At 47.5% G+C, this 27,277-nt stretch overlaps 1 protein-coding gene across 1 annotated transcript; it reads right to left on the bottom strand.

Moving 5' to 3' along the window:
- Positions 1 to 21,539: 21,539 nt before the first annotated feature.
- Positions 21,540 to 24,427, bottom strand: LOC149524629 (uncharacterized). Its single transcript, XM_089777039.1, has 2 exons — positions 23,685 to 24,427; positions 21,540 to 23,583 (listed from the first exon to the last, which is right to left on the bottom strand). The coding sequence occupies exon 2, from the start codon at positions 23,304 to 23,306 to the stop codon at positions 22,269 to 22,271; it is 1,038 nt and encodes a 345-aa protein (XP_089633165.1). The 5' UTR covers positions 23,307 to 23,583; positions 23,685 to 24,427; the 3' UTR covers positions 21,540 to 22,268.
- Between the last annotated feature and the right edge of the window lie 2,850 nt (positions 24,428 to 27,277).

Here is a 27,277-nt window from a genome sequence, read left to right as displayed (position 1 = left end):
AACAGCAGTAGCTGCAGCAGTGGACTACCAAGCAGCAAGTTCAAACCATGCAACAACAACAACAACAACAGCTGCTGAGGAAACTGATGGCCCAGGAGCAGGAGTCTTAAAAGCAGATGATGCAGTAGATAGTGCCAGCCCTATGGCCCCATGCAGTTGCAGCAGATCATGTGTCAGCCAAGAGCATTCCCCCTTCAGTATCAGTAAAGCTAACCAAGATGGGATAGGTGATAACTCATAAACCTTCCTAGTTACATGCACTAGTGACCTAATTACCCCAGGACAATGGACTTTGATAATCTGGATTTGGACAGGACAAAATATTACAAAAAAGTGAAGTCCACCATTTTCTGAGTACGTGGATAGTACTCTGATATTTCTGAGGATACAACAGTTTAGAGCCAAAGCCTACCCCAAGAGGATGAGACCTCAGACAACAATCCAACAGTGAGAGAACGCTGTAGGAAGAGGTTCCATCTGGAGGACCAATAAGGGGACCATCACAACAAAACAATTCATTAAGCTATTTCATGTGAAAGGCAAGGAGTAGATATTACAGCACAGCACAGAAGTGGAATGGCTACTAGATGACTTTGTGGAAGCTGATGGATCAATAGTGGAAGACACACCCAAAACTTTGATGAAAGGGGGGGATGGAGCAGTGAGATACCCAGAGGGGGGTGAGCCAGATTCACTAACAATTTGTCTAAAGGGTCTGACCCTCCCAGATGGTCAGACCACACCTTGGACCGAGGTCATCCAAGCGAGGCAAAGTGGTTGGGCATGGATATAACATGGACACAAAGCACCTTAAACCACAGGAGCAGGACTCACAGACCAGGGTCTATCCACCACCCATGAATGTGCTGACCCTCACCTAAGAAGATCGTGCCAGTCCATTGACATACTATTCCTGTGGGCAGATACAACATATAAAGAAAGAATACCCTCTTATGCAATGCAAATATTCCCAGGGCTGGATGACATCCCTCTAAGTTGGTGATAGTGGTGACGGTCCAAGGGAAGATGGTTCCAGGACTATTGGAGTCTGGTTGCACCAGATGGTGATTCACACCTCCTGGATGAGAGGTGACAACACCCCTATATGTGATCTGTGAACACTGGTTACATGGCAATGTCATCCCCCAGCAAGCAGCTACAAGTGACAGTGGAAGGCCACACCACAGTAGTTACAATAGCCCCTGCCAAACAATTGGCTTAGCCCATAATCATACCCCTGGACTGGCTCTTTTTCTGTCAAGTCAATAATGCATAAGCCGGAATATGGAGTGACAATCTGACCCATCGGTAATTTGTTGAATCTTGGTGAGCCTCAGTGAAACCAGTGACCCTGAAGAAGGAAAATCCTGAGCAATACAGCAGCCAACACATACAGAGAATGAAGAGTTAAGCAGTCAAGTCCTGGAAACTCTCCTACAAAGCAACAATTACATGCAAGAACAGAAGAACAACCCTACACTGAGCCATGCATTTAAACAACTGGCTACTGTAAATGATGAGGTAATAGAACCTCAGCAGGAATAGTAGTATGCATGCTTTGTGCTCAAGAATGAGCACAAGAGATCAACAAACCAAGGAGGTAAGGGCCAGCTGCTGATGCCATATAGATACCACTGCGTAGTGTTGCATCTTGCTCATGTGCCAGGTATTCCACATGCTGGACACCTGGAAGAAGACATTGTTTTGGGCATTACTCTGTTTTAATTGAAGAAGGGTGCATCATGAAGCGAGAGAATTCTATTCTTCTTGCCCTGAATGTCAGCTAGCCAGAAGCAAAGGAATCCCTCTGGTCCCTCTGCTCTTAACTGAGGCATGCCTTGAGTATGTCAGTACATATCAGTGATCACTGACTGTGCTGATAGGTGCCCAGATGCTGTTCCCCTGCACTCAGTGCAAACTACCATGATAGCTCCAGAACTCTTGCAAATCTTCTCATGCATGGGATTTCCTCATAAAATATCACCAGATCAAAGGTCTAACATCACCTCCCTGATGACATACTTATGTACCCCTCTGAAGGGCACGTCCCTGGAAACCTTGGTAGATTACCCTCACACTGACAGCTGAGTAGAGTGATTTAATAGGACACTGAAAGGAATGTTGAAACTTTTGGTGGATGACAACCCTAAGCAGTGTGACCAACTATTCTCACCAGTGCTGTTTCACGTATGGAATATTCTGCAAGCCTTTCTGGGTTTCTCTTTATTGAATTTGCTTTACAGTTGTCAATCATGAGGAAATTCAGACTTGCTCTGAGATTGTTAGAAGGAACAAGACTTTGGGGCCTTATGCATGACCAAATAATTCTTGCTATTAAGGGGAGAGAACTCAGACACATAGTGGTGTTCTTCAAAGAGAAGTTTAAAAAAAGGTCCAATGCACCCAGTGCCAACAGTAGATGAGTTACTAGAGTTACAGGGACCTGCAAAACATCTGAGCACTATAGACTTAACAAAAGAGTATTGGCAGATCCCTCAATCCCCTTCCTCAGAACCCTTTCTCCAACCTTTTTGGGTACTTCACATTCAAGACTGTACCTCTCTGCCTCCCCAGAGCTGCCACAAGTGTCCAATAGTTTATGAATAGGATCCTGAGGCCCCACCATAAATATGCTACAACCTTGTTGAGGGGTGACCTACTCTGGGAGGCCCCTGGAGCTTAGTCCCCCTTGTGGCCTACCTACTGGAGTCCCTACACATGTCCCCCCTCAGGGGCATAATATGGCCCCTCAGCCAAAGCCCACAAATGGGCCCTTATAGCAGGGTTAATACGGCCTGGCAACCAGAGTCCATTCCTCAGTCCTTCCTACTAGAGGTAATATGGCCTAGAAGCCAAAGTCCACACAGGGGCCCTTATAGCAGAGTTAATGCAGCCTGGTGGCCAGAGTCCATTCCTCAGTCTCCTCTTACTAGGAGTAATACAGCCCAGAGCCAAAGTCCACATATGGGCCCTTATAGCAGTGTTAATGCAGACTTGAGACCTAGTTCATAGGCTTATAGGTACAGTTTTCTCACTCAAGCTAGCTATGGAAGGGATAGGGGATACCAGACCAGTGCCCTATAGGCAGTATCTGGGGCCACTGCCTCGCTCAGCAGGGAATCCTGCCGCAACACACCAAGCACTTTGGGGAAACTCCCCACCTCGAGCTACTTCTTACCAGGGTCCAGCGGATGTCTTCCCCGTTGTCTCCCCATGATCCAATGGCCCTGCAAGTAGCACCTCCCAGCCTAGTTGCTGCTGGAAGGTCTTGGTTGCTCTTTCTTTCCGGGGATACCCCAGCATCTCCCTTCCCTTCATCAGTCTGCCCAGACTAAGCTGCCCCAGGGCCTTTATAGTCTGGTTTCACTGGGAGCATGTCAAGAAGAGCTGTGGGGGAGGGGCTCTTTCAGCCAGCTGAGCCCAGCTCACTCCCTGCCCTTCAGTGCGGGGTTGATATATCACATCACAAACCTACATAGATGACATTGTCATCTATAGTCCTACATAAGAAGAGCACCAACAGCACTTAAAAGTGATATTAATGGCCCTATAGGATATGGGACTTATGGCGAACCCTTCAAAGTGTAAATTGGGTATAGGTGAAGTAACCTATTTGGTAGTGTGTAGGAGGTAGCCTTATGAAACCCGTGGTCAACAAGGTACGTACTCTAACAATGTGTCCTATTCCCCAGATGCAGAAGGAAGGAGGGAATTTTATGACTGGAGTTTTGTCCCCATTTTGCTGCAATTGCAGCCCCTCTTATACGACCTCATATAAGGCAACATCTCTAAGATGAGCCAATTGGATGAGACATGCCAGAAGGCTTTTAGCAAACTGAAAGCAGGACTCTGCTGGGAACCCATTCTCTTCAGCCCTGATTTTTTCTGGGAGTTCGTACTGCACACAATAGCTGCGGATGTCAGGCTCAGCACCGTATTCTCATAAAACTTTGGAGGAGAGGAACACACAGTCCTATACCTAAGTAGGAAGCTCTTTCTTAGAGAAAAGGCTTCTTCAATTATTGAAAAGGAGATGCTAGCAATTAAAGGGGTCATGGATTCCTTCAGGTATTGCTTATGGAATAGGCTCTTCTCCCTGATTACAGATCCTGCTCCCCTACACTGGATTCTCACACTGAAAGACAACTTGCGTATAATAAGATGGCACCTTGCACTATAGCCCTATAGTTTCCCAGTAAAACACTGGGTGGAAAAGGTTCATGCTAATGCTGTTGTTTTCCATGGGAGACTGAGTATGGAGATGAACCTACCGAGAATGGCCTTTCCAGCTAGAGGGGCAGGGTATGTGAGGAAGCATACCATTACTCTAGTGGAGAAGAAACTAATGAGGTCTTCTGGGACTATTCATCATCAGTGAGGCTTGTTTTGCCTGCAGGAGTGGAGTTTAAAAAGGGAAAGCCTATCACAAGTAAGGGCAATGAATAGGAAGAAGGCTGCCTCACTGCTCCAAAAGTTGCCTGACCTAGCCTCAAAGAAGTATGCCCAAGAGGAAGAATGGGAGGTAGACCTCATTTAATACCAAGTGGCAAAAGGCTGACCCAGGAAGAGTGACTGACATGCAGGTTGCCTCTCATTCCTTTCCTATTGACTCCCCACCCTCATAAATGAAGAAAGAGAGAAGAGTTTTTGTTGTTGTTGTTTTTCCAGGCCCACTGACAAGGGTAACCAAGGGGACAATTGCCTGGGGCCTGGTGATTCTAAAGGGCCCAGAACTCCCATCTGTGGTCACTGCCACTTCTACTGAAGCAGCAGCAGTGCCCAGAGCCCCAGGCCATATAAATCACTCCCTGAGCACCACACGGCATGTTCTGGGCAGCACTTAGGGTAAGGGAAAGGCATGCCCCAATCTTGGCAGCACCTCTTCTGCCTGAGGCCACAGTCTTTCTGGGAGTGTGGAGCCTGAGGCCTCACCTTGCCTAGAGGCCCAGTGAGGCTGTCGGCCCCCCGAAGACATCGGTCAGGGAGGGCAAACGACTGGAAGTGAGATCTGTAGGGTATTTGAGGGAGTTCCCATCCTCCCTCATTTCCAGTTACACAGGGTTAATACTTATTTGAAGTCAATTGAGGGTAGATTTATGCCCTGAAACTGTAAGCTCTTAGAAGATAGGACTCATGTCTCCTCTGGGTTCATTAAAACACCGAGGGTAGTCTTGGTATAATAATATAAAATAACATTATAAAAGTGTTATAATGTATTTCAGATCTGGATCCAAACATTTCAGCTTCAACCATTCCAACATTCATAACAATGAACTGGAACATCGATCTGAAATCCTTCGAACTTGGGAGGAATTTTGGTTTGGAATCTAAAGCATGAATTCTGTAGTGTGTGTATTGAAGTAAGGACTTTCAGTCAGAGGAGCAGGGGTGGGGAACCTTTTGGGTTGGAGGCCAATGACCCACATTAAAATCAGTCGGGGCTACACACGAGTGAGAAGCAAAAAAATCAGGTCCACGGCTGAGAAGGAGAAGGCTCTCCCACATTCCCCTCCCACACCAGGGTATGTCTACACTACAAAGTTAGTTCGAACTAACAGATGTTAGTTTGAACTAACTTTCCTAGGCGCTACACTAGCGCTCTGTTAGTTTGAACTTAATTCGAACTAACGGAGCGCTTAGTTCGAACTAGGTAAACCTCATTTTACGAGGATTAAGCCTAGTTTGAACTAGCTAGTTCGAATTAAGGGGTGAGTAGCCCCTTAATTCGAACTAGTGGGAGGCTAAGGCTTCCCAGGTTTCCCTGGTGGCCACTCTGGCCAACACCAGGGAAACTCTATTGCCCCCCTCCCAGCCCCGGAGCCCTTAAAGGGCCACGGGCTGGCTACACAGTTTGTGCCAGTTGCAAGGCTGCAAGCACCCGTGCCAGCAGACCCTGCACCTGCCACAGGATGAGCCAGCCACCCGAGGGCTCCCAGCCCTCCACTGCTCCCCAGGACCAGCCTGGCGGCTCCCAGGAGCCTGCCCGGGGGCGCAAAAGGCGGGCGCCCGCTTGGTCAAGTGCGGAGATCGTGGACCTCATCGAGGTTTGGGGGGAAGCCTCCAATGTCCACGATCTCCGCACTAGCCACAGGAACGCGGCCGTCTACGGCCGCATGGCTGCCAGCCTGGCCGCCAGGGGCCACCAGCGCAGCTGGGAGCAGGTCCGCTGCAAGGTCAAAGACCTGCGGCAGTCCTACTCCCGGGCCTGCCAGCCAGGGGCCGACCCAGAGGCCTGCCCCCACTTCCACGCCCTGGACTGCCTCCTGGGGGCTCATGCCATCCCTGCCCCCCGGGACGTGATTGACCCTGGGCAGAGGGCTAGCTCCTGGAGACGGAGGAGGAGGAGGAGGGCTCTGAAAGCCAGGAGCCTGCCGCCAGCCTGCCCGGAACCCGGGACCCCCGAGGCACCCCACAGAGCCGCTCACCTGTGTCATCTGAGGCCGGGGAGGAGTCCACCTGTGAGTACCATTGTGTTCCCCTTATGTGTACGGGGATCTGGGGCGAGAGGAAGCCCCGGGACCGTGTGCCTGGGCCTTGCCCACCACGGAGCAGCAGCTGGGGATCCTGCAGGGGCCCTGGCCTTGCACAGGGGAGCTGGGTTTCACACACCTGGGCCCCTGGGGTAATTGACCGCTGGTCTTGTTGCACCACAGCTGCAGCACCTGGGCCTGCACGGCGCACCACACCGCCTGCAGCAGCAGCCCGTGCCCGGGAAAGCAGGAGAGCCAGGAACAAGGAGGAGTATCAGCGGCGGCACCTCCGGTTCATGGACCACCAGCTCCGCACCCAGGACCACTGGGTCCAGGAGGACCTGAGGCTGTGCCGGAGGAGTCTGGAGGCCCTGGAGGAGCAGGGCCGTGCCCTGCGAGGACACCTCCAGAGCCTGCTCGACTGCTTCCCATTTCCTCCTCCTCCTGCTCCCCCTGCTCCTCCTCCTGCTCCCGCTCCTGCTTCCGCTCCTGCTTCCTCCACATCCCCAGTCCCTCCTGCCCCTCCCTCCACAACCATTTCCCACCGACGCCCCCGGACCCGCAGTGCGGCGAGACGGGAGAGGCAGCCAGACTCCCACCCCTGAGCTTTCCTTTCCCTTCTTCCCTTCCCTCCCCTTCCAGCTCCCTCGTCCCAGGTTTCCCCTCCCCTCTCCCACCCTCATTCCTCCCTTCCCTCACCCAGTTCTGTGAAATAAACAGACATTTTTGTTTCAAAAACAGGTGTCTTTATTTGACAGTAGGTAGGGAGGGGAAAGGGGAAGGGGGGTAGGGTGGAAGAAGGCCCCAGTGGGGCATGCAGGGAGAGGTCAGTCCTCCTCCTCCTCCACCAGGAAGCTCTCCCGCAGGGCTTCCCGGATCCGGACGGCCCCCCGCTGGGCTTCCCGGATGGCGGCGGTGCGGGGCTGACTGTAGTGTCCAGCCATGCGGTCAGCCTCAGCCATCCAGGCTGGCAGGAAAACTTCCCCCTTCAGCTCACACAAATTGTGGAGCACAGAACATGCTGCCACCACGGGAGGGATGTTGTGCTCGGCCAGGTCCAGATGGGTGAGGAGGCATCGAAAGCAGGCTTTCAGTCGTCCGAAGGCCCCCTCCACCACGATGCGGGCCCTGGTCAGCCTGGCATTGAAGGCCTGGCGGGAGGGAGTGAGGTGCCCCGTGTAGGGCTTCATGAGCCAGGGCTGCAGTGGGTAGGCGGCATCCCCCACCATGCACACGGGCATGTCCACGTCCCCGACCCTGATGTGGCGGTCGGGGAAGAAGGTCCCGGCCTGCAGCCGCTGGCACACGGAGGAGTTGCGGTACACCCGGGCGTCGTGTGCTTTGCCAGACCAGCCCACATTAATGTCCATGAACTGTCCGCGGTGGTCACACACAGCCTGCAGGAGGATGGAGAAGTACCCCTTGCGGTTGACGTACTGGGACGCCTGGTGTTCCGGGGCACGGATGGGGATGTGCGTCCCGTCGATGGCCCCCCAGCAGTTGGGGAAGCCGAAGGCGCCGAATCCCCGGATGACGGCGTCCGGGTCGGCAAGGCGGACCACCCTGCGGAGCAGCACCCAGTTGATGGCCTTGACCACCTGCGGAGAGAGACACAGCAAAGCGCCAATCAGTGGGGCACCCGGGTGGCTGGGAGCGTTCGTGCCCTGGCAGTGCCCCGCGCCCCACTCCCGGAAGCAACCCCCATGGCAGCGTGTAGTACGGCCGGGACAGCCCGACCCCTCCGGTGCGGGGCGCTTTCGCCTCCTCCCGCCCCCCCTTTGTCCCTGGGGTGGCCCATCCCCTCTTCGCAGCCCCCCTCCCTCCCGGCTCAGTGGCCGCCGAGTGCCATACCTGCATGAGCACCGCTCCGACGGTGGATCTCCCCACGCCGAACTGGTTCCCGATGGATCGGTAGCTGTCCGGTGTGGAGAGCTTCCAGAGGGCGATGGCCACCCGCTTCTGGAGGGGGATGGCGGGTCTCATGCGAGTGTCCCTTCTGCGTAGGGCAGGGGCGAGCCAGTCGCAGAGCTCCAGGAAGGTGTCCCTCCTCATCCTGAAGTTCTGGGTCCACTGTCGGTCCTCCCAGCGCTCCTGGTGTCCAGACCCCCCAGGGCAGCCAGGCGGAGAGGCAGGGGGCTGACGTTCCCCAGGTGGTGCCAGGCAGCCACGAGCCATTGGTGGCAGGCTTGCAGCAGCAAGTCCAGAACGTGCACCAGAAGGTGCAGGGCGAGCCGTGGCTCCATGTTGCCACCTGCGGCGGCCCCCCCGAAGGGAAGCACCGACACAGACGGGCACAGAGACCAACGCTTTGCTGTCCCTTGGCGAGGTTGGCAAGCAAGCAGGAAAAGCTGAGAACCGGCTGTCCGGGGGGGTCCCTTTAAGCTCGAGCCTCAGATAGCCTCAGACAACAGCCACACAAAGCAACTACTGACCTGATGCCCTGCCAGAACCGGTTTCAGCCGCCCTTAAATGCCCCCCTGCGTCCAATCAGTGTGGACGCGCTAGTTCGAATTAGCAAAACGCTAATTCGAACTAGTTTTTAGTTCTAGATGCGCTAGTTCGAATTAGCTTAGTTCGAATTAACTAATTAGAACTAAGTTAGTTCGAATTAGCGCTGTAGTGTAGACGTACCCTCAGAGCCTAAGGGGACCCAGCCTAGTAGATTTTGTGTGCTCCAGCTCTGCTTGGAGCAGCAGGGGTGCTGGAGCACCAGGGAGGGCTCCCCAATGCTGAGAAGAGGCCTGAGCCTCATGGGCCAGATCCAGGCAAACCGGGGGGCCACATCTGGCTCCCATGCCTGAGATTCCCTATCCCTGAAAAAAGAGAAATAGAAGGAAAAACCTTTCAGAGTATTTCTGTAATACCTTAGAGTAAATAGCATAGAAAACAAGACAAACTTAAAAAATAACAAAAAGACTAGTAGCACCTTAAAGACTAACAAAACATGTAGATGGTAGCAACCCACCCACGAAAGCTCATGATACCATCTACATGTTTTGTTAATCTATAAGGTGCTATTAGTCCATTTGTTTTTTTGTAAGTTTTTTCTGTAAGGGTATGTCTACACTACAAAGTTAGTTCGAACTAACGTACTTTAGTTCGAACTAACTTTCCTAGGCGCTACACTAGCGCTCCGCTAGTTCGAATTTGAATCGAACTAGCGGAGCACTTAGTTCGAACTAGGTAAAACTCATTTTACGAGGACTAACGCCTAGTTCGAACTAGCTAGTTCGAACTAAGGGCTGTGTAGCCCTTTAGTTCGAACTAGTGGGAGGCTAGCCCTCCCCAGGTTTCCCTGGTGGCCACTCTGGCCAACACCAGGGAAACTCTATGCCCCCCTCCCGGCCCCGGACCCCTTAAAGGGGCACGGGCTGGCTACGGTGCCCGTGCCAGGTGCAAGCCTGCCAGCACCCAGCCAGCAGACCCTGCACCTGGCACGGCACAGAGCCACCCACCTGATGCCCCCCAGCCCACCCCCTCTTGCCGGGACCAGGCTGGCGGCTCCCGGGAGCTTGCCCTGGACCACAAGAGGCAGGCACCTTCCTGGGCTAGTGCGGACATCGTGGACCTCGTCCACGATCTCCGCACTAGGCACAGGAAGGTGGCCGGCTAGGGCAGGAGAGCTGCCAGCCTGGCCACCCAGGAGCAGGTGTGCATGAAAATCAAGGGGGTCCACTGAGACCCCCGACCCTGAGCCCTGAGCTTACAATGGCCGTCCTGGGTCAGACCAAAGGTCCATCTAGCCCAGTAGCCTGTCTGCCGACAGCGGCCAACCCTAGGGACCCTGGAGGGGATGGACCGAAGACAGTGACCAAGCCATTTGTCTTGTGCCATCCCTCTCCAGCCTTCCACAAACTTTGGGCAGGGACACCACTCCTACCCCCTGGCTAAGACCACTCCATGGACCCAACCTCCATGACTTGATCTCACTTCCCTTTAAACTCTGTTCTAGTTGTAGCCTTCACAGCCTCCTGCAGCAAGGAGTTCTGCAGGTTAACTATTTGCTTTCTGAAGAACAACTTTCTCTTACTAGTTTCAAGCCTGCTACCCATTCCTTTCCTTTGGTGTCCTCTAGTCCTTCTTTATGGGAACTCAGGAAGAACTTTTCTGAATGCACCCTCTCCACCCAACCCCTGCTTTTAGAGACCTCTAGCCTGTCCCCCCTCCGTCTCCTCTTTTCTAAGCTGAAAAGTCCCAGTCTCTTTAGCCTCTCTTCATCTGGGACCTGTTCCCAACCCCTGATCATGTTAGTTGCCCTCCCCTTTCCCAGCCTTTCTCTTCCCCTCTCCCACCTCCTTTTCCCAGTCTCCCCCAGTTTTGTTCAATAAAGACAGAGTCAATTTTGGAAGAAACGTTATCTTTATTTTGTACATCAATAAGAAGGGGGGCTAGGGAAGGGTAAGTGGAAGGAGGTGAGGGAGGAATGGGGTACAAGCCCCCGATGGGGAGGACTGGGCTGGCTCTGCGGGCTTCTGGGGGTGGAAGCTCTCCTGCAGCCCCCCATTGCCCCCTCTCCCCAGATGGCAGCCTGCGGCAAGTGCAGCCGGGCTGATGGTCGAGTGGTGTGATGTGCCCAGTGTGGGTACTCCGGGCACTCCAAGCCAGAACTTCTTTGCAAGCGGGGCACCCCTTAAAACTGTGTGTCCGGGGTGGGGGTCGGGACCCTTTAAGCGCAGCCCTCGGCTAGCCTGAGACAGCATCTCCATGCTCTAAGTCCTCCTTTTATGCCCTGCCGGCACTGCTTCCGGCCATCCTTAAGCCCTGTTCAGAGTCCACTCAATGTGGACTTGCTAGTTCGAATTAGCAAAACGCTAATTCGAACTAGTTTTTAGTTCTAGACGCGTTAGTTCGAATTAGCTTAGTTCGAATTAACTAATTCGAACTAAGTTAGTTCGAACTAGCGCTGTACTGTAGACGTACCCTAACAGACTAACTCAGCTACCCCTCTGAAGTATAGAAAAAAAGGTTAAGTTATTTGTGATTTGTAGTCTAATGTCCCATAATTATCTTCAAATATAAGGAAAAAATATGGACCAGGCTCATACGAATACATTTCAACTGCTATTTCACATCATTTTTAACTGGAGAAAAAATCTTTACAACACCACCTGCTGATCTGCTGGTTTTGACCTGACCCCTTTCTCCTTTTCTTGTTATTATAAACAGTGAACTCCTTAAGTGAGAGCTGTTTAAAGAATAGGGGGCTGTAAGTGTTCCATCCTAAATCCCAGATGCAGTGGGAGACGAATGGATTTTTTTATCTTTATTTTATGAGTGTCTGATAAATTGCCTCTGGCACCTGGCAACTGAAATTTCACTATCTGAAAACTAACGCTTATGTCAAACAATTTGGCCAGTCTCACAGTCTGAATTAAAAAATGGCATGTATTTAAATACAGGATGTTTTCCAACATTTGCTGCAGTATGCAGTAAAGTCCCACATTAATTATTATTATTATTATTATTATTATTATTATTATTATTATTATTCAGATCCTCACTTGATGTAAATCTATATAACCAAATTGAAGTCAAAACAACTACTCCAATTCCTCATACAAACTGGAAATCTAGCCCCAGAGTGTAAATTTATATAAAATTTGTATATGAGCCTCCAAAACGTGGTATTGTTGTGTTATTCAAATGCACTTCTTTTTGGTCTCTGTTTTAGGTTTGCTTGTCAAGTCAAATACAACCATAGATTATTAAAATAACAGCATTATCTTCAACTGTGTTTTTTAAGAAGAGAACTGAATTTTCAGAGGATTAGAAGAGTGACACAAAAGTTTTCACTCCAACTCACTGACTCAGTTGTGGCCCAGATCAGTAATGACCAAACTCATTACAATCTGGAGACTCACTGATAGCCCATGTGAAAGAATTGATGGTATTGACATTATCAGTGAATGCCTGATGACTAGTTTAGGTGGTGGTCTAGAAGAAATGTATCACACCACTGCAGATGCCATTGCTTGGCTAAACGACAATGCATACACTAAATAAATTGAAAGTCTCAATCACAGATATAATTGAAATAACAGAATTTCTGGCCGGTGAGAAATCCTGATATTTCAAGATTTATTTTCATCTCAAATTGCAATGACATGCCATGCTACTGATTTTTTTCACAGAAATTTAGAGAGGTCAAAGAGTTTCATTTTTGTTTATTGAAGTGAATTTAAATAGATTAATTTCACTTAGACACTGAAACTGCATCTGTGATGCCTTACTGGAGTTGGAGTTGAAGGATCTAAAGTCCCCATACTCTTCTGTGGCTACGGCTACACTGCAAACTTTTTCTGGAAGAGGGGAAATGCAAATAGAGTGCTCATTTGCATATTGCACACTCTCATTTACATATTCTTTTCTGATTCTTTTTGTGGAAGAAGTTTTGGCGCAAAAAAGCACCATCTACACTACATCTACACTCCATTTGCATTTCCTCTTCTGGAAAAAGTTTGTAGTATAGCTGTAGCCTATGGGTTGTGCCCCCTAACAGGCTACCTTTCCCATGATGGACAATGTTCACATGACTCACAGAAAGAGGCTTTTCCATCAGAGAAGAGTCCTTAGTGCATCATGGGAGATGTAATCTGGCCAGGGAGCATGACCAATAGGGGAGAATGGGAGCAAGAGGCAATTCAATTGCAACTCCCATAAGAACATCAGAATGGCCATATTAGGTTAGACCAAAGGTCCATCTAACCCAGTATCCTGTCTGCTGACAGTGGTCAATGCCAGGTGCCCCAGAAGGAATGAACAGAACAGCTAGACTCCAAGGGTATGTCTCCCCGTGGAACGAGGTATACCGGTAGTTCGAATTAGAGATCCTAATTCAAACTACCGTTACTCCCCGTGGAACGAGGTATACCGGTAGTTCGAATTAGAGATCCTAATTCGAACTACCTACTCCGTGCCGTGTGTAGCCGCGGGCATGGAGTTCGGACTAAGGGACTTTTAAAAATGGCGGCACCCGCGAAGATGCAAATGAAGCCCGGGATATTTAAATCCCAGGCTTCATTTGCAACTTCGAATGCCTACATTAGCCTCCCTAGTTCGAACTAGGGGGCTAGTATAGACATACCCCAAGTGATCCATCCCCTGTTGTCAGGGGAGCCAACAGTCACAATGGGCCCTTGGGCAAGGTAAAGGAGATCAACTCCATGCTCCCAAAAAGAGTAGAGCTTTGAGTGGAAGGGGCGGAGCCAGCCCTCAGTGCCACCCAGAGCACACCATGCTACCCCACTACACACTTAAAGCTGCTCAGAGTGTGTGGCACAGCACTCCAGCAGTGATTTAAAAGGCCCAGGGCTTTGGGTACCATTGTTGCTACTGTAGTGGTGGCTGTGGCCATGGCCGGGAGTCCTGGGTCCTTTAGAATTACTGGACCCCAGGCAGTTGCCCTCTTTGCCTCGTCCTGTCAGAAGGCCCATTTGTCACCCATTCCCAGCTTCTGACAGAGGCCAGGGTCACCATTCCTACCCATCCTGACTAATAGCCATTGATGGAGATATCCATGAGGCTCTTGGATAGCTCAGACACACGTTAACATTGAGAAATTGAATGTTTCGGTTAATGATGACCTGACCTGAAACGAAAATACTTCACTTTCTCATGGATACTCTTAATGTTGCAAAAACACATTAAAAAATACCACTAAACATTTTGACAGGGAATTCCCAAGCAGACTTAACCAGATTCAGTAGATGTGGAAAATTATCCAGTCATGTTTAGATGTGCTTTCCTTAGATCAGGACTGAATTACGTAACTAGCGCAGCAATGAAAAGAGTTTTCCAGCTTCACCTAAGAATAGGCATTTAATGTGAAGCATAGCTGAACACTAAGTTGCCTTTACAGAGCTTTCAAAAATGAAAAAGGCTGTGTGGACACTCTTATTTTGGTTTAAACCAGATTTAAACTAAACTCAAATAATCCACTCATGAAGTAAAATAGGTATGTAAACACAGGTGTTTGCAGCAGTTTAACTAAAGTCATACAAGCTTGTGTGCAGACAGGGTCTTAAAATCCCTGATGAGGAGTTGGTAGCAAAGCAGGATACAGAGTATGGAGGGGGAACTGAGTTCTTTTAATCCACTCCTGGAGCATTAATCCACAGAGGCCTTAACTGTTTTACTAGAGAAGAAAAAATGTGGAAAAAGGAAAAAGACAAATAATATTAAACCTGAAAGGAAGAAAAACCAGTTAATGAGAACCTGAGCCTATGCTATAGGCTTCAATGCAAAGTCCTTCCTGAATAGTAGTATTTGTAGCTGTGCTTCCTACCTCACCCTTACTTTCCAGCACATCTTTTGTATCCCATTCAGGATGTTTCATGTATTAAATTGTTACCATATCATCAAACTATACCACAGTGCTCCTTAGGCATTTTTACCAGTTTTACTATTCAACTTACTATTCATGATACAATGTTTTATTGCACTTGGTAGAATCTCCTAGATATTCTGATTGTTTTATGAGTTGGGTTTATATATACTGAGTCAAACTCACATAATACAGCCAGTAACTTCTATTTATATTATAGTCTTCTAATAAAGAAAAACGATAAAAGAAGGATTGTTTTCCAGTGAAGGATGGGGGAAATCAAGAAAAATAATTGAAATAAATTATAAATATTTCAAACTCTTCTGTACATCTATCTGCCTTGTACCATTACAAGTTATACATTTATTTCACAAATCCCTTGTTAACGCTCACGTTTCTCTCTCTTCCCCAGAGTTTTTCTGAAATCAGTTAGTCAATCAGTTTACTCTGAAAAAATAAAGTCAAATAAGTAAATTAGAATTTTGCTCTGAAGATTGATGGGATTGATGGACATTTTGATGTACTGCGGGAGTGAAGTCTGCTGTCATAGACTGGCTAGCAGGAAAAGTCTGTCCCCCACACTCCTAGCAGAAGTCAATTGTCATAGGAGTTTGTGGTCTATAGGAGGAAATAGTTCCTCAGATAACCTCAGCCAGTTCCTTTGCTGATTCGAATATCAAGACCAAAATCTTGAATTTGATTCTGTATTTCAGTCTCTCTCTCCCGTCTATCTGTGTATACACATACACTGGTATATAGCAGGAACATGAAAACTGGATCAGGTCTGATCAGACTGGATCAGGTCTGAGGGCCATCAAGTCCAGTATCCTGTCTCTGATAGTGGCCAGTACCAGATGCTTCAGAGAATGCTCCACTCTGTAAGCATGTGTGAGTAGGGTATATCTACACTACAAAGTTAATTTGAAATAACAGCAGTTATTTCGAATTAACTTCAATAGCATCTACACATGCAAACCACGATTTCAAATTTAATTCAAAATAGCGAAGCGCTTATTTCGAATTTGGTAAACCTCATTCCACCAGGAATAACGCCAAATTCAAAATAGCTATTTTGAATTAAGTGCTGTGTAGACACTTAATTCAAAATAGGGGGCCTCCAGCCCTTCCCAGTTTCCCCTGGTGGCCACTTTGGGCACAACCAGGAAAACTCTTCTCCTCTCCCCCAGCCCCAGGGCCCTTAAAGAGGTAGAGTCTGGTCACTGGGCACATGCCAGAGCCAGGCCTGCCAGCAGCTGCAGCCCCTCACCCAGTGGCCGCACAATGACAGCCAGTGGCAGCCAGCTGTCCCCCGCCCAGGGCCCCCGCACCCAGGAGTCAACCAGGGGCCGTAGATGGCGTGCGCCAGCCTGATTGCCCCATGCTGGTCCTGCGCCTGCTGCCCCCCCAGCTACTGTTCCTCCTCCCACTCCTGCCCCCCACACCTCTTCCTCCTCAACCTCCACACCCTCCTCCACATCCCCACGGGGATGCCAAAGCCGCCCCCCCCCCCCCGTATTCCTGAGAGGCTGTTGGCCTGGCAAGACCCCCATCCCTGGGTGCTGAGCTTCCCCTCCCCCTTCTTCCCCTTGCTTCCCCCTTCCAGCTCCCTCCTCCAAGTTTTCCCCCTTCCCCTCTCCCACCCTCTCTCCTGCTCTCTCCCACCACCTTTCCCCAGTCTCCCCAGAGGTTCATCCCCCCCCCCAGTTGTGTTAAATAAAGACAGTTTCTATTTTTGAAAATACATGTATTTTATTTGACATCAGGAAGTGGGATGGGAGGCTAGGGATGGGTAAGTGGAAGGACGAGAAGGGGGGAATGGGGCACAAGCCCCCAGAGGGGCAGACTGGGGAGACTGTTAGCGCTCATCAGGGTAGAAGCTCTCCCGCTGGGACCCCTGGAGCCTGACAGCCCCTTGATGGTCCTCCCAGATGGCAGCCTGCAGACAGTGCAGCCAGGCTGCTGGCAACGTGTCCACGAGATGCAGCACAGTCCCCAGGGGCAGGTCTGGTTCCATGTTGCAGAGAGCCATAGTGTCCCGAGTGAGGGCAAGCAGAGCACTACGAGACACAAATGCTTTTCTGCCCCTCAGCAAGGTAGACCAGCAAGCAGAGAAACCTGAGAACTGTCTTTCTGTGATGGGGGGTCAGGTCCCTTTAAGCACAGACCTCGTATAGCCTGAGGCAGCAGGCCCACACACTAAGTCTGACCCTGATGCCCTGCCAGCACTGGTTCCAGCAAGCCTTACCTTTGATTCAGGGTCCACTCAATGTGGACACGCTATTTTGAATTAGAAAAACACTATTTTGATTTAGTTTTTGTGTCTAGATGCGTTATTTCGAATTAGCTTAATTCGAATTAACTAATTCAAAATAAGTTAATTTGAAATAGTGCTGTAGGGTAGACATACCCTAAGCATTCTCCTCCTCTGCTCACCAAGTGTCTTTCTAATCCCTGATAGTTATACAAAGGTTTAAATCCTGAAAGTTGTGTTCTAATATTTCCTCCAAACTTCATATTAGCATGAAGTATTTTAACACTGGCTAGATATGACAGATATTCTTTCTGTGTTACAGAAAGGTGCAAGGCACTTGACAAACAAATACAAGAAGATAAGGATTTCATTCCCTGAAATCTTAAGGCCTATATACACTGTTGTGACAGTGTAAAGGAGCCCTACATTGGGTGGAAATGGCCCTATGAGAATAGTTACAGTGCAGAAGCCTCACCAGAAGGACTCTACGAGCCAGAAGAAGGCAAAGGGGGTCATGTTTGGAATGCACTTCTCTGTTTCTCAGGAGCAATAAGAAAGTTGTGAGATATAGAACATAAGTTAGAGCAGCCTTGTGGTTGTCCTAACTTAGGCTGAGGGCTGGGTAGACCCCCTTCATACCTGTCCCCTGCATTCCTTCCACAAGTGCAAGAAGAGAGGAACTGCAGATCAGCCCTAAAGTCTCTTACAATCTGATATACAGGTAAGATCCTGGTTCCAATGTGTCCCATTCACGGGGATGAATAATCCTCAAATGGTGTAAAACTAGTAAAGGTGGCATGCCACTCATTCCCAGTTCCCTTGACATCCATGGTAGGCTGTGGTGTGGCCGATAGAGGGTCTATGACAACAGCATTTATGCTGCACTTCAGCAATCCTTGGCCTACAGGATAATGCCCAGGGTCTGTTACTAAACAGTAGGGCTACGTCTACACTGGCATGATTTTCCGGAAAAGCTTTTAACGGAAAAGTTTTCTGTTAAAAGCATTTTCGGAAAAGCGCGTCTAGATTGGCAGGACGCTTTTCCGGAAAAGCACTTTTTGCGGAAAAGAGTCTGTGGCCAATATAGACGCGCTTCTCCGCCATTTTCACGATCGTGCCTTTTTTGCGGAAAATAAATCTCAGCTGTCTACACTGGCCCTTTTGCGCAAAAGTCTTTCGGAAAAAGACTTTTGCCCGAACGGGAGCAGCATAGTATTTCTGGAAAATCACTGAAGATCTTACATGAGATCATCAGTACTTTTCCAGAAATTCAAGCAGCCAGTGTAGACAGCTGGCAAGTTTTTCCGGAAAAGCAGCTGATTTTCTGGAAAAAATTGCCAGTCTAGACACAGCCTAGGGGTACGTCTAAACTACATGGCTCCGTTAACAGCCCCTCCATTGACGGAGCCATGTAGATTAGTTTACTCGACAAAGAGAAATGAAGCAGCAATTTAAATAATTGCCACTTCCTTTAAATTAAAATGGCCGCCAAGCTGTGCCGATCAGCTATGTGTTGGCACAGCGTGGCAGTCTAGACGGGGATCTGCCAACCCCAGAACCCTTTGTCAGCAGATCCTGTAAGCTTCGTTTCACCTGAGAGACTAACCAAAATATATAAATAGTACCATGAGCTTTTGTGGGCACAACCCACTTCTTCAGATGACAAATATGGAGGGCCCAGAGTTTGAAATATAAAGAAGAAAAGGAGAGGAGAAAGAAGGGGGGAGGGGAATAGGAAAAAAACCCTGTCAATTAAAGTGTTCATGCTAAATGACGCTAACAGAGTAGACTGTAAGTGCCTGATACTTAGCATTTGATGTCATTTGGGTGTTGAATATAATGGCCCATCCAGTTCATGTTTTTGTTCATGCTGTGCGAGATAGTATCCGATTTATATATGAAGGCTTCTTCTGTAGATTCTTTCTCTAATTGATTCCTGAAATTGTTTTGAAAGAGAATAGCCACCTTTAAATCCATTAATGAGTGCCTGGTCAAGTTAAAATATTCCCCAATGGGTTTCTGTGTGTTATCATTATGAATATCTGATTTGTATCCATTAATCTTTTGTCATAAAGATTGTCCAATTTGGCCAATATACATGGGTATGTCTACACTAGCCCCCTAGTTCGAACTAGGGAGGCTAATGTAGGCATTCGAAGTTGCAAATGAAGCCCGGGATTTAAATATCCCGGGCTTCATTTGCATCTTCCCGGGTGCCGCCATTTTTAAATGTCCCTTAGTCCGAATTCCGTGCCCGCGGCTACACGTGGCACTGAGTAGGTAGTTTGAATAAGGATCTCTAATACTGTTACTCCTCATGGAATGAGTATGTATGAAGTGTGAGGTGAGGCTGCTGGAAATAATTTGTATAAGGTTAGGAGGTTGTCTGTAGATGAGGACTGACCTGTCCACTAAGGCCTGTGAGAGTGAGGGATTGTTTTCCAGGATAGGTTTTAGATTGTTAATAATACATCAGAAGGGTTTAAGCTGGGGGCTGTAGGTTATGACTGTTTTGTTTGTTAACCCTGGGTACTCATCTGGCTCTATCAATCATTTTTTTTCTCTTCCCTGGGTGGGTATTTAAGTTTTAAGCATGCCTGATAGAGGTCCTCTAGGTGTTTGTCTCTGTCTGTGGGATTGGAACAAAACTGTTTGTACCTAAGGGTCTGGCTATAAACAATGGATTAGGTAATGTGTCTTGGATGAAAGCTGGAGGCATGTAGGTAAGTATAATGGTCAGTAGATTTCGGGTGTAGGGTGGTAGAAATGTGGCCATCATTTAATTGTACTGTAGTAGGAAGTGGATCTTTTGTGTGGACTGGTCCAGGCTAAGGTTGATGGTGGGGTGGAAGTTGTTAAAATCCTGTGGAATTCTCCAAGAGTCTCCTTTCAATGGGTCCATATGATGAAGATGTCAGCAATGTATCATAATGAGATGTTGGCATATTGTGGGGCTATGCAGGTGCTCATAGCTGTACTGCTGACTTGAAGATATAAATTGTCCCAAAATTGGAAATAGTTGTGGGTGAGAACAAAATCACACAGTTCAGTCACCAGGTGTGTCGTGGTGTCATCAGGGATAGTGTTCCTGACATCCAGTAATCCATCATTTTGTGGACTGTTGGTATAAAGAGCTTCTGTATCTATGGTGGTCGGGATGGTGTTTTCAGGGAGATTACTAATGTTCTGTAGTTTCCTCAGGAAGTCAGTGGTATCTCAAAGGTAGCTAGGAGTGCTGGTAGCACACGGTCTGAGGAGAGAGTCAACATAACTGGATAATCCTGCTGCGAGTGTACCAATGCCTAAGATTATGGGACGTCCAGGATTTAGAATCATAGAATCATAGAATAATAGGACTGGAAGGGACCTCGAGAGGACATCGAGTCCAGCCCCCCACCCTCAAGGCAGGATCAAGCTCCGTCTACACCATCCCTGACAGATGTCTATCTAACCTGTTCTTAAATATCTCCAGAGAGGGAGATTCCACCACCTCCCTTGGCAATTTATTCCAATATTTGACCACCCTGACAGTTAGGAATTTTTTCCTAATGTCCAATCTAACCCCCCCCTGCTGCACTTTAAGCCCATTACTCCTTGTCCTGTCCTCAGAAACCAAGAGGAACAAATTTTCGCCTTCCTCCTTGTGACACCCTTTTAGATATTTGAAAACTGCTATCATGTCCCCCCTTAATCTTCTTTTTTCCAAACTAAACAAGCCCAGTTCATGAAGCCTGGCTTCATAGGTCATGTTCTCTAAACCTTTAATCATTCTTGTCGCTCTTCTCTGTACCCTTTCCAATTTCTCCACATCTTTCTTGAAATGTGGCGCCCAGAACTGGACACAGTACTCCAGCTGAGGCCTAACTAGTGCAGAGTAGAGCGGCAGAATGACTTCACGAGTTTTGCTTACAACACACCTGTTGATACAACCTAGAATCATATTTGCTTTTTTTGCAACAGCATCACACTGTTGACTCATATTCAACTTGTGGTCCACTATGACCCCTAGATCCCTTTCCGCCATGCTCCTTCCTAGACAGTCGCTTCCCATCTTGTATGTATGGAACTGATTGTTCCTTCCTAAGTGGAGCACTTTGCATTTCTCTTTATTAAACCTCATCCTGTTTACCTCTGACCATTTCTCTAACTTGCTAAGGTCATTTTGAATTATGTCCCTATCCTCCAAAGAAGTTGCAACCCCACCCAGTTTGGTATCATCTGCAAACTTAATAAGCATACTCTCTATCCCAATATCTACATCATTGATGAAGATATTGAACAGTACGGGTCCCAAAACAGACCCTTGAGGAACTCCACTTGTTATCCCTTTCCAGCAGGATTTAGAACCGTTAACAACAACTCTCTGACTACGGTTATCCAGCCAATTATGCACCCATCTTATCGTGGCCCTATCTAAGTTATATTTGCCTAGTTTATCAATAAGAATATCATGCAAGACCATATCAAATGCCTTACTAAAGTCTAGGTATATAACATCCACCGCTTCTCCCTTATCCACAAGGCTCGTTATCTTATCAAAGAAAGCTATCAGATTAGTTTGGCATGACTTGTTCTTCACAAACCCATGCTGGCTATTCCCTATCACTTTATTACCTTCCAAGTGTTTGCATATGATTTCCTTAATTACCTGCTCCATTATCTTCCCTGGGACAGACGTTAAACTGACCGGTCTGTAGTTTCCTGGGTTGTTCTTATTCCCCTTTTTATAGATGGGCACAATATTTGCCCTTTTCCAGTCTTCTGGAATCTCCCCTGTCTGCCATGATTTTTCAAAGATCATAGCTAAAGGCTCAGATACCTCCTCTATCAGCTCCTTGAGTATCCTGGGATGCATTTCATCAGGACCTGGTGACTTGCTGACATCTAACTTTCCTAAGTGATTTTTAACTTGTTCTTTGTGTATCCTATCTTCTAAACTTACCCTCTCTCTGCTTGTATTCACTACGTTAGGCACACCTCCAGACTTCTCGGTGAAGACCGAAACAAAGAAGTCATTGAGCATCTCCGCCATTTCCAAGTTCCCTGTTACTGCTTCTCCCTCCTCACTAAGCAGTGGGCCTACCCTGTCCTTGGTCTTCCTCTTGCTTTTAATGTATTTATAAAAGGTCTTCTTGTTTCCCTTTATGCCTGTAGCTAGTTTGATCTCATTTTGTGCCTTTGCCTTTCTAATCTTGCCCCTGCATTCCCGTGTTGCTTGCCTATATTAATCCTTTGTTAGTTGTCCTAGTTTCCATTTTTTATGAGACTCCTTTTTTATTTTGAGATCATGCAAGATCTCCTTGTTAAGCCAAGCTGGTCTTTTGCCATATTTTCTATCTTTCCTACACAGCGGAATTGTTTGCTTTTGGGCCCTTAACAACGTCCCTTTGAAATACTTCCAACTCTCCTCAGTTGTTTTTCCCTTCAGTCTTGCTTCCCATGAGACCTTACCTACAAGTTCTCTGAGCTTATCAAAATCTGCCTTCCTGAAATCCATTACCTCAATTGTGCTGGTCTCCCTTCTACCTTTCCTTAAGATCATGAACTCTATTATTTCGTGATCACTGTCCCCTATACTGTCTTCCACTTTCAAGTTCTCAACTAGTTCCTCCCTATTTGTTAAAACCAAATCCAGAACAGCTTCTCCTCTGGTAGCTTTTTCAACCTTCTGAAACAGAAAGTTGTCTCCAATGCAGTCCAGAAACTTATTGGATAGCCTGTGCCTCGCTGTGTTAGTTTCCCAACATATGTCTGGATAGTTGAAGTCCCCCATCACCACCAAATCTTGGGCTTTGGATAGTTTTGTTAATTGTTTAAAAAAGGCCTCATCCACCTCTTCCACCTGGCTAGGTGGCCTGTAGTAGACTCCTAGCATGATATCACCCTCGTTTTTTACTCCTTTTAGCTTAACCCAGAGACTCTCTACACAGCTATCTCCTACGTTCATCTCCACTTCAGTCCAAGTGTGCACATTTTTAATATACAAGGCAACCCCTCCTCCCTTTTTTCCCTGTCTGTCCTTCCTGAGCAAGCCGTACCCTTCCATACCAACATTCCAATCATGCGTCCCATCCCACCAGGTTTCTGTAATACCAATGATATCATAGTTGTATTTATTGGTTAGCAATTCCAGTTCTTCCTGCTTATTACCCATACTTCTCGCATTTGTATATAGGCATCTAAGATACTGATTTGATCTTGCCTCCCTGTTGTGCTCTGACCCTCCTTTCTCCTTGCCATTATAGGCCGTAGTCCCTCCCATTTCCAACCCATCTCCCAGTCCCGCACATTCAGCACTTACCTGTGGGCTTTGCTCACCTGCCCCCGACAAACCTAGTTTAAAGCCCTCCTCACAAGGTTAGCCAGTCTGTGTCCAAACAAGGCCTTCCCGCTCCTGGAAAGGTGAACTCCATCTCCGCCAAGCAGTCCTTCCTGGAAGAGCACCCCGTGATCAAGGAAGCCGAATCCCTCCTGGTGACACCATCGTCGCAGCCAGGCATTCACCTCCAGGATGCACCTCTCTCTGCCCGGGCCCCTACCTTTGACAGGAAGGATAGAAGAGAATACCACCTGCGCTCCAAACTCCTTCACCCGTACTCCCAAAGCCGTGTAGTCACACTTGATCCGCTCAGTGTCACACCTGGCAGTATCATTTGTGCCCACGTGGATGAGTAGCATGGGGTAGTAGTCAGAGGGCCGGATAATCCTCGACAATGCCTCCGTAACATCTCGGATACGGGCCCCTGGCAGACAGCATACCTCTCGAGATGAGCTGTCAGGGCGACAGATGGGTGCCTCCGTTCCCCTCAGAAGAGAGTCTCCAACCACCACTACCCTACGCTTCCTCCTCGCAGTGGTGGCAGGAGACTGCTCAACCTTGGTGGTGCAAGGCCTGGTCTCCTCCACTGTGGGGGGTGACTCCTTGTCTCGTGCTGAAAGTAAAGTGTAACGGTTATGTAACACAGTGGGAGGGTTAGGAGCAGGGGTGGAACACTGCCTGCTGCCGGAAGTAACCAGCTGCCAGTTCTCACCCTGCACCACCGCCTCCTCCATAAGTGGCTGGTCAACAGTCCCACATCCTAGGACAGTGACCTCCGTGGACTCCACAGGAATACTGTCCAGGAATTCCTCATGGCTTCGAATGCTCCTCAGCCTGGCCACCTCCTCCTGTAGCTCTCCCACCTGCTGCCTGAGAGATTCCACCAGCAGGCACCTTTCACAACGGTTGTCTCCCCCAGCCTGGAGATCACTCAGTGGGAATTGCAAGCCACAAATACAGCAAGACCACACCAGGACCTGGGTAGAGGCATCCATGCTCAGGTTCTCTGTCTGGATACAGGCACAGGTGGAAGAGACAGGAGAAGTACTGGCACAAGCGCTTCGGGTCTTCATCACCATCAGTCACTCCCTCTGCCCAACTCCCTCTTCAACTCCCCTGTCTGCAGTCCCCTGTCCGCTTCGCTCCCCTGGTCGCACTGCTCTGGCTTTTTAAAGCCTGCTTGCCTAGGTCAGGCCTGCCCCCTTCTGAGTCACACAGGGGAAGGCTGAGCCTGAGGTTTGTGGATCTTAGGTAGCAGATAGAAAACTCCTGGTCAGCAATCTGGGGGTGCGTTAGTATGGATTTGGTCCTGAGTAGTAGCAGGGAGTTCACTGAGCAGATTGTCTATTTTTTGGGGGGGACGGGGAACATTCTTTAGTGGGCTCAGAGGAAAGGAGTCTGTAGAATCTGGTGCTGATGAGTTGCCTGGCAGCCTTCTGTTTGTGATCTGTTTTGTTCATTTTGACTATAGCATTATGACATGAGACAGTGGAAGTTAGAGTGGCTCTGAAGCTGCTTTAACTTGAGACAAGGTCTGACCAGTCCCTTTAGGCTCCAGGAATAGGGAGGAGTTCAGAGGCGGCAATTCTTCTCCTCTTGTGCTTCCAGGTATAATGCTGAGTACAATTCAATCAGACCCAAGGACTGGGGCAATGGTATTGAAATGGTAACATTTCTGGAAATCTTCAATTATCTCACTTCTCTATAGTTCAGAGAATGTATTAAATCCTCTTTCTCAATGACAAGAAACCTTCTCCATTAATTGCAATATCTTTGATGTTCAAGCCAGATGGATTTTTTAACATACAGTTTGGCATTATATTTGTCAAAAACACATAATAACTCTGCAGAACCCTTTTTATTCAATAAGTGAAACAAATGTGAAAAATAGGTGAAAGTGTCATTGAACATAAACATTTGATAAGTCTCCTGCAAATATATAGCTCCTAAAAGGGATGGTCCTATTTATTAAAAACATAATATTGGAGCTTTAGGCATGCATGTGACCTACCTGGCTAAAATAAAAAAGCCCGCATAAATCAGCTGCACAGAATTACTTGAACAGCAAAACAGAATGTACTTTAATTGAGAACTGCACTTCTAATCTCTGCCTGTTGAACAAAAAATGTAGTGCACTCTTTGAACAAAATAGTTTGGCAGTAAAAGGGGTTAAAAGATATATTTTTTGCTTTGTTTAACATCAAAGGACAAAGTACTCCTTTTGGGTTTGCATTATAACTTTCATCCTCAATATGGCTCTCTATTGCATATTCTTTATTCAGTCGCACATGACATTTCCATTGATGTCGAACGGTGTTTCATGCAGAGGACAAGTATAGAATACACTATAATCTGGGATGAAGACAAAAAAAGACAGTTAAAACTAGAGAGAAGAATTTTGTTCAAAGAAGTCCAGATGAGAGGCTGTTGATTATTGGTTTAAGCATGTGAAATGTATAAGTACTGCTCCAAAATATAGGGAAAGATTCTGACTACCAATTTAGCTTATTTGCACTGCTAAAACCAGACAGAAAGACAGAAGAACTAGTCCCTGAGAATTGCCTGTTAGTTATTTTCATAGCTCCAGCGGTGTACAAGATAAGTTTTTTTTGTAGGAGTTCACAAGGGCCACAAAACTTTCAGTGACCTTAAGCTCACTGAGCAAGGAAAGTACATTGTGACCAGTCCTGGAGTCAATAATTCAAGAAGCATGTTGTTAATTGGAGAGTGGGCAGAGAAACACTATTACAATAATTAAAGGATTAGGAAAATATGCCTTGTAGTGATAAGAGCTCAATCCACAAAGTTTAACAATGATACAGTTAAGAGGTGTGAGTACCAACATTGGGAACAAATATTTGACAATGAGTTCTTTAGTAGGCAAAACTATAATATAATTCAATGTCTGGAAATTGAAGTTAGACACATTCAGATGGAAATAAGGCGTACATTTTTTTAAAAGAATAACTACCCACCAAGGATCATGGTGGATTTCCTATCACTGGCAATTTGAAAATCAATATTGGAAGTTTTTCCAAAAAGATTTGCTCTAGGAATTATTTTGGGGAATGTCTATGGCCAGTTTTATACTGGAGGTGAGATTAGATTATCCCAATGGTATCCTCTGGCCTTGGAATCTATGAATCTATGTTTGAAAATACTAATGCAGAAAGACTTCTGTGATGTCATGTATAAGACGTTCCCCCCAGCATTAATTTGTTTAAGTGTTAAACATTTATAAACTATTTATACATAAGCATTTAAGCATTAATTTTTTTAGGTGTTAAAATTTGCCTATTTATACATATTATGGGGCTCACACTAGCTTCAGTGGGAGCCCATGTGCACCCTTTGTATAAAATTTGATGCTAAGTATAAAATAACTGCATCTGGGTCTTAATTCCATAAAAGCTTACCAATAGATGTAGTGCTGATTGCCAGGTATGAGTTTAGTAGCTTCAGTGGGACTTCAATGTAAGTACTAGTAATTGTTTGCAATATCAGGCTCTGATGTTGCACATCAGCCATGTATGCCATACTGCATGGATGAAGTGGGGGTCAGATACTTGGGCGCCAGGGAGTGCAGCACCTTTATGGCAACAGACTGTGGAAGACTTACTTCAAGAGCCATCTGATCAGTGCTTTTGCAGCATTAGATTGGGTAGGAATAGATCTGAGTTACAGCCGCTCTCCACATCATGCCCTCATCTTTGTCACATGGACTTAGACTTACCAGCTTCCACACTTTCAATTCCAACTCATAATATTGTTATGAAGGGAATACCCAGGGGTAGCACACTTGTCTCTAAGGAAGTCATGCTACTAATGAAGAAGGGCGTGGCAGGGCTATTGTCAGGCCAAATTTCCACAGAGATGGACACTGCTTTCCTTGTGTTGCTGAAGGACTTAGGGGG

This window comes from Pelodiscus sinensis, chromosome 3, assembly GCF_052426305.1.
Source record: "Pelodiscus sinensis isolate ZL-2025 chromosome 3, ASM5242630v1, whole genome shotgun sequence".
In the NCBI taxonomy this organism is placed as follows: domain Eukaryota; kingdom Metazoa; phylum Chordata; order Testudines; family Trionychidae; genus Pelodiscus; species Pelodiscus sinensis.
The sequence above is the reverse complement of the archived record's forward strand: the minus strand, read 5'-3'. Positions and strand labels throughout refer to the sequence as shown.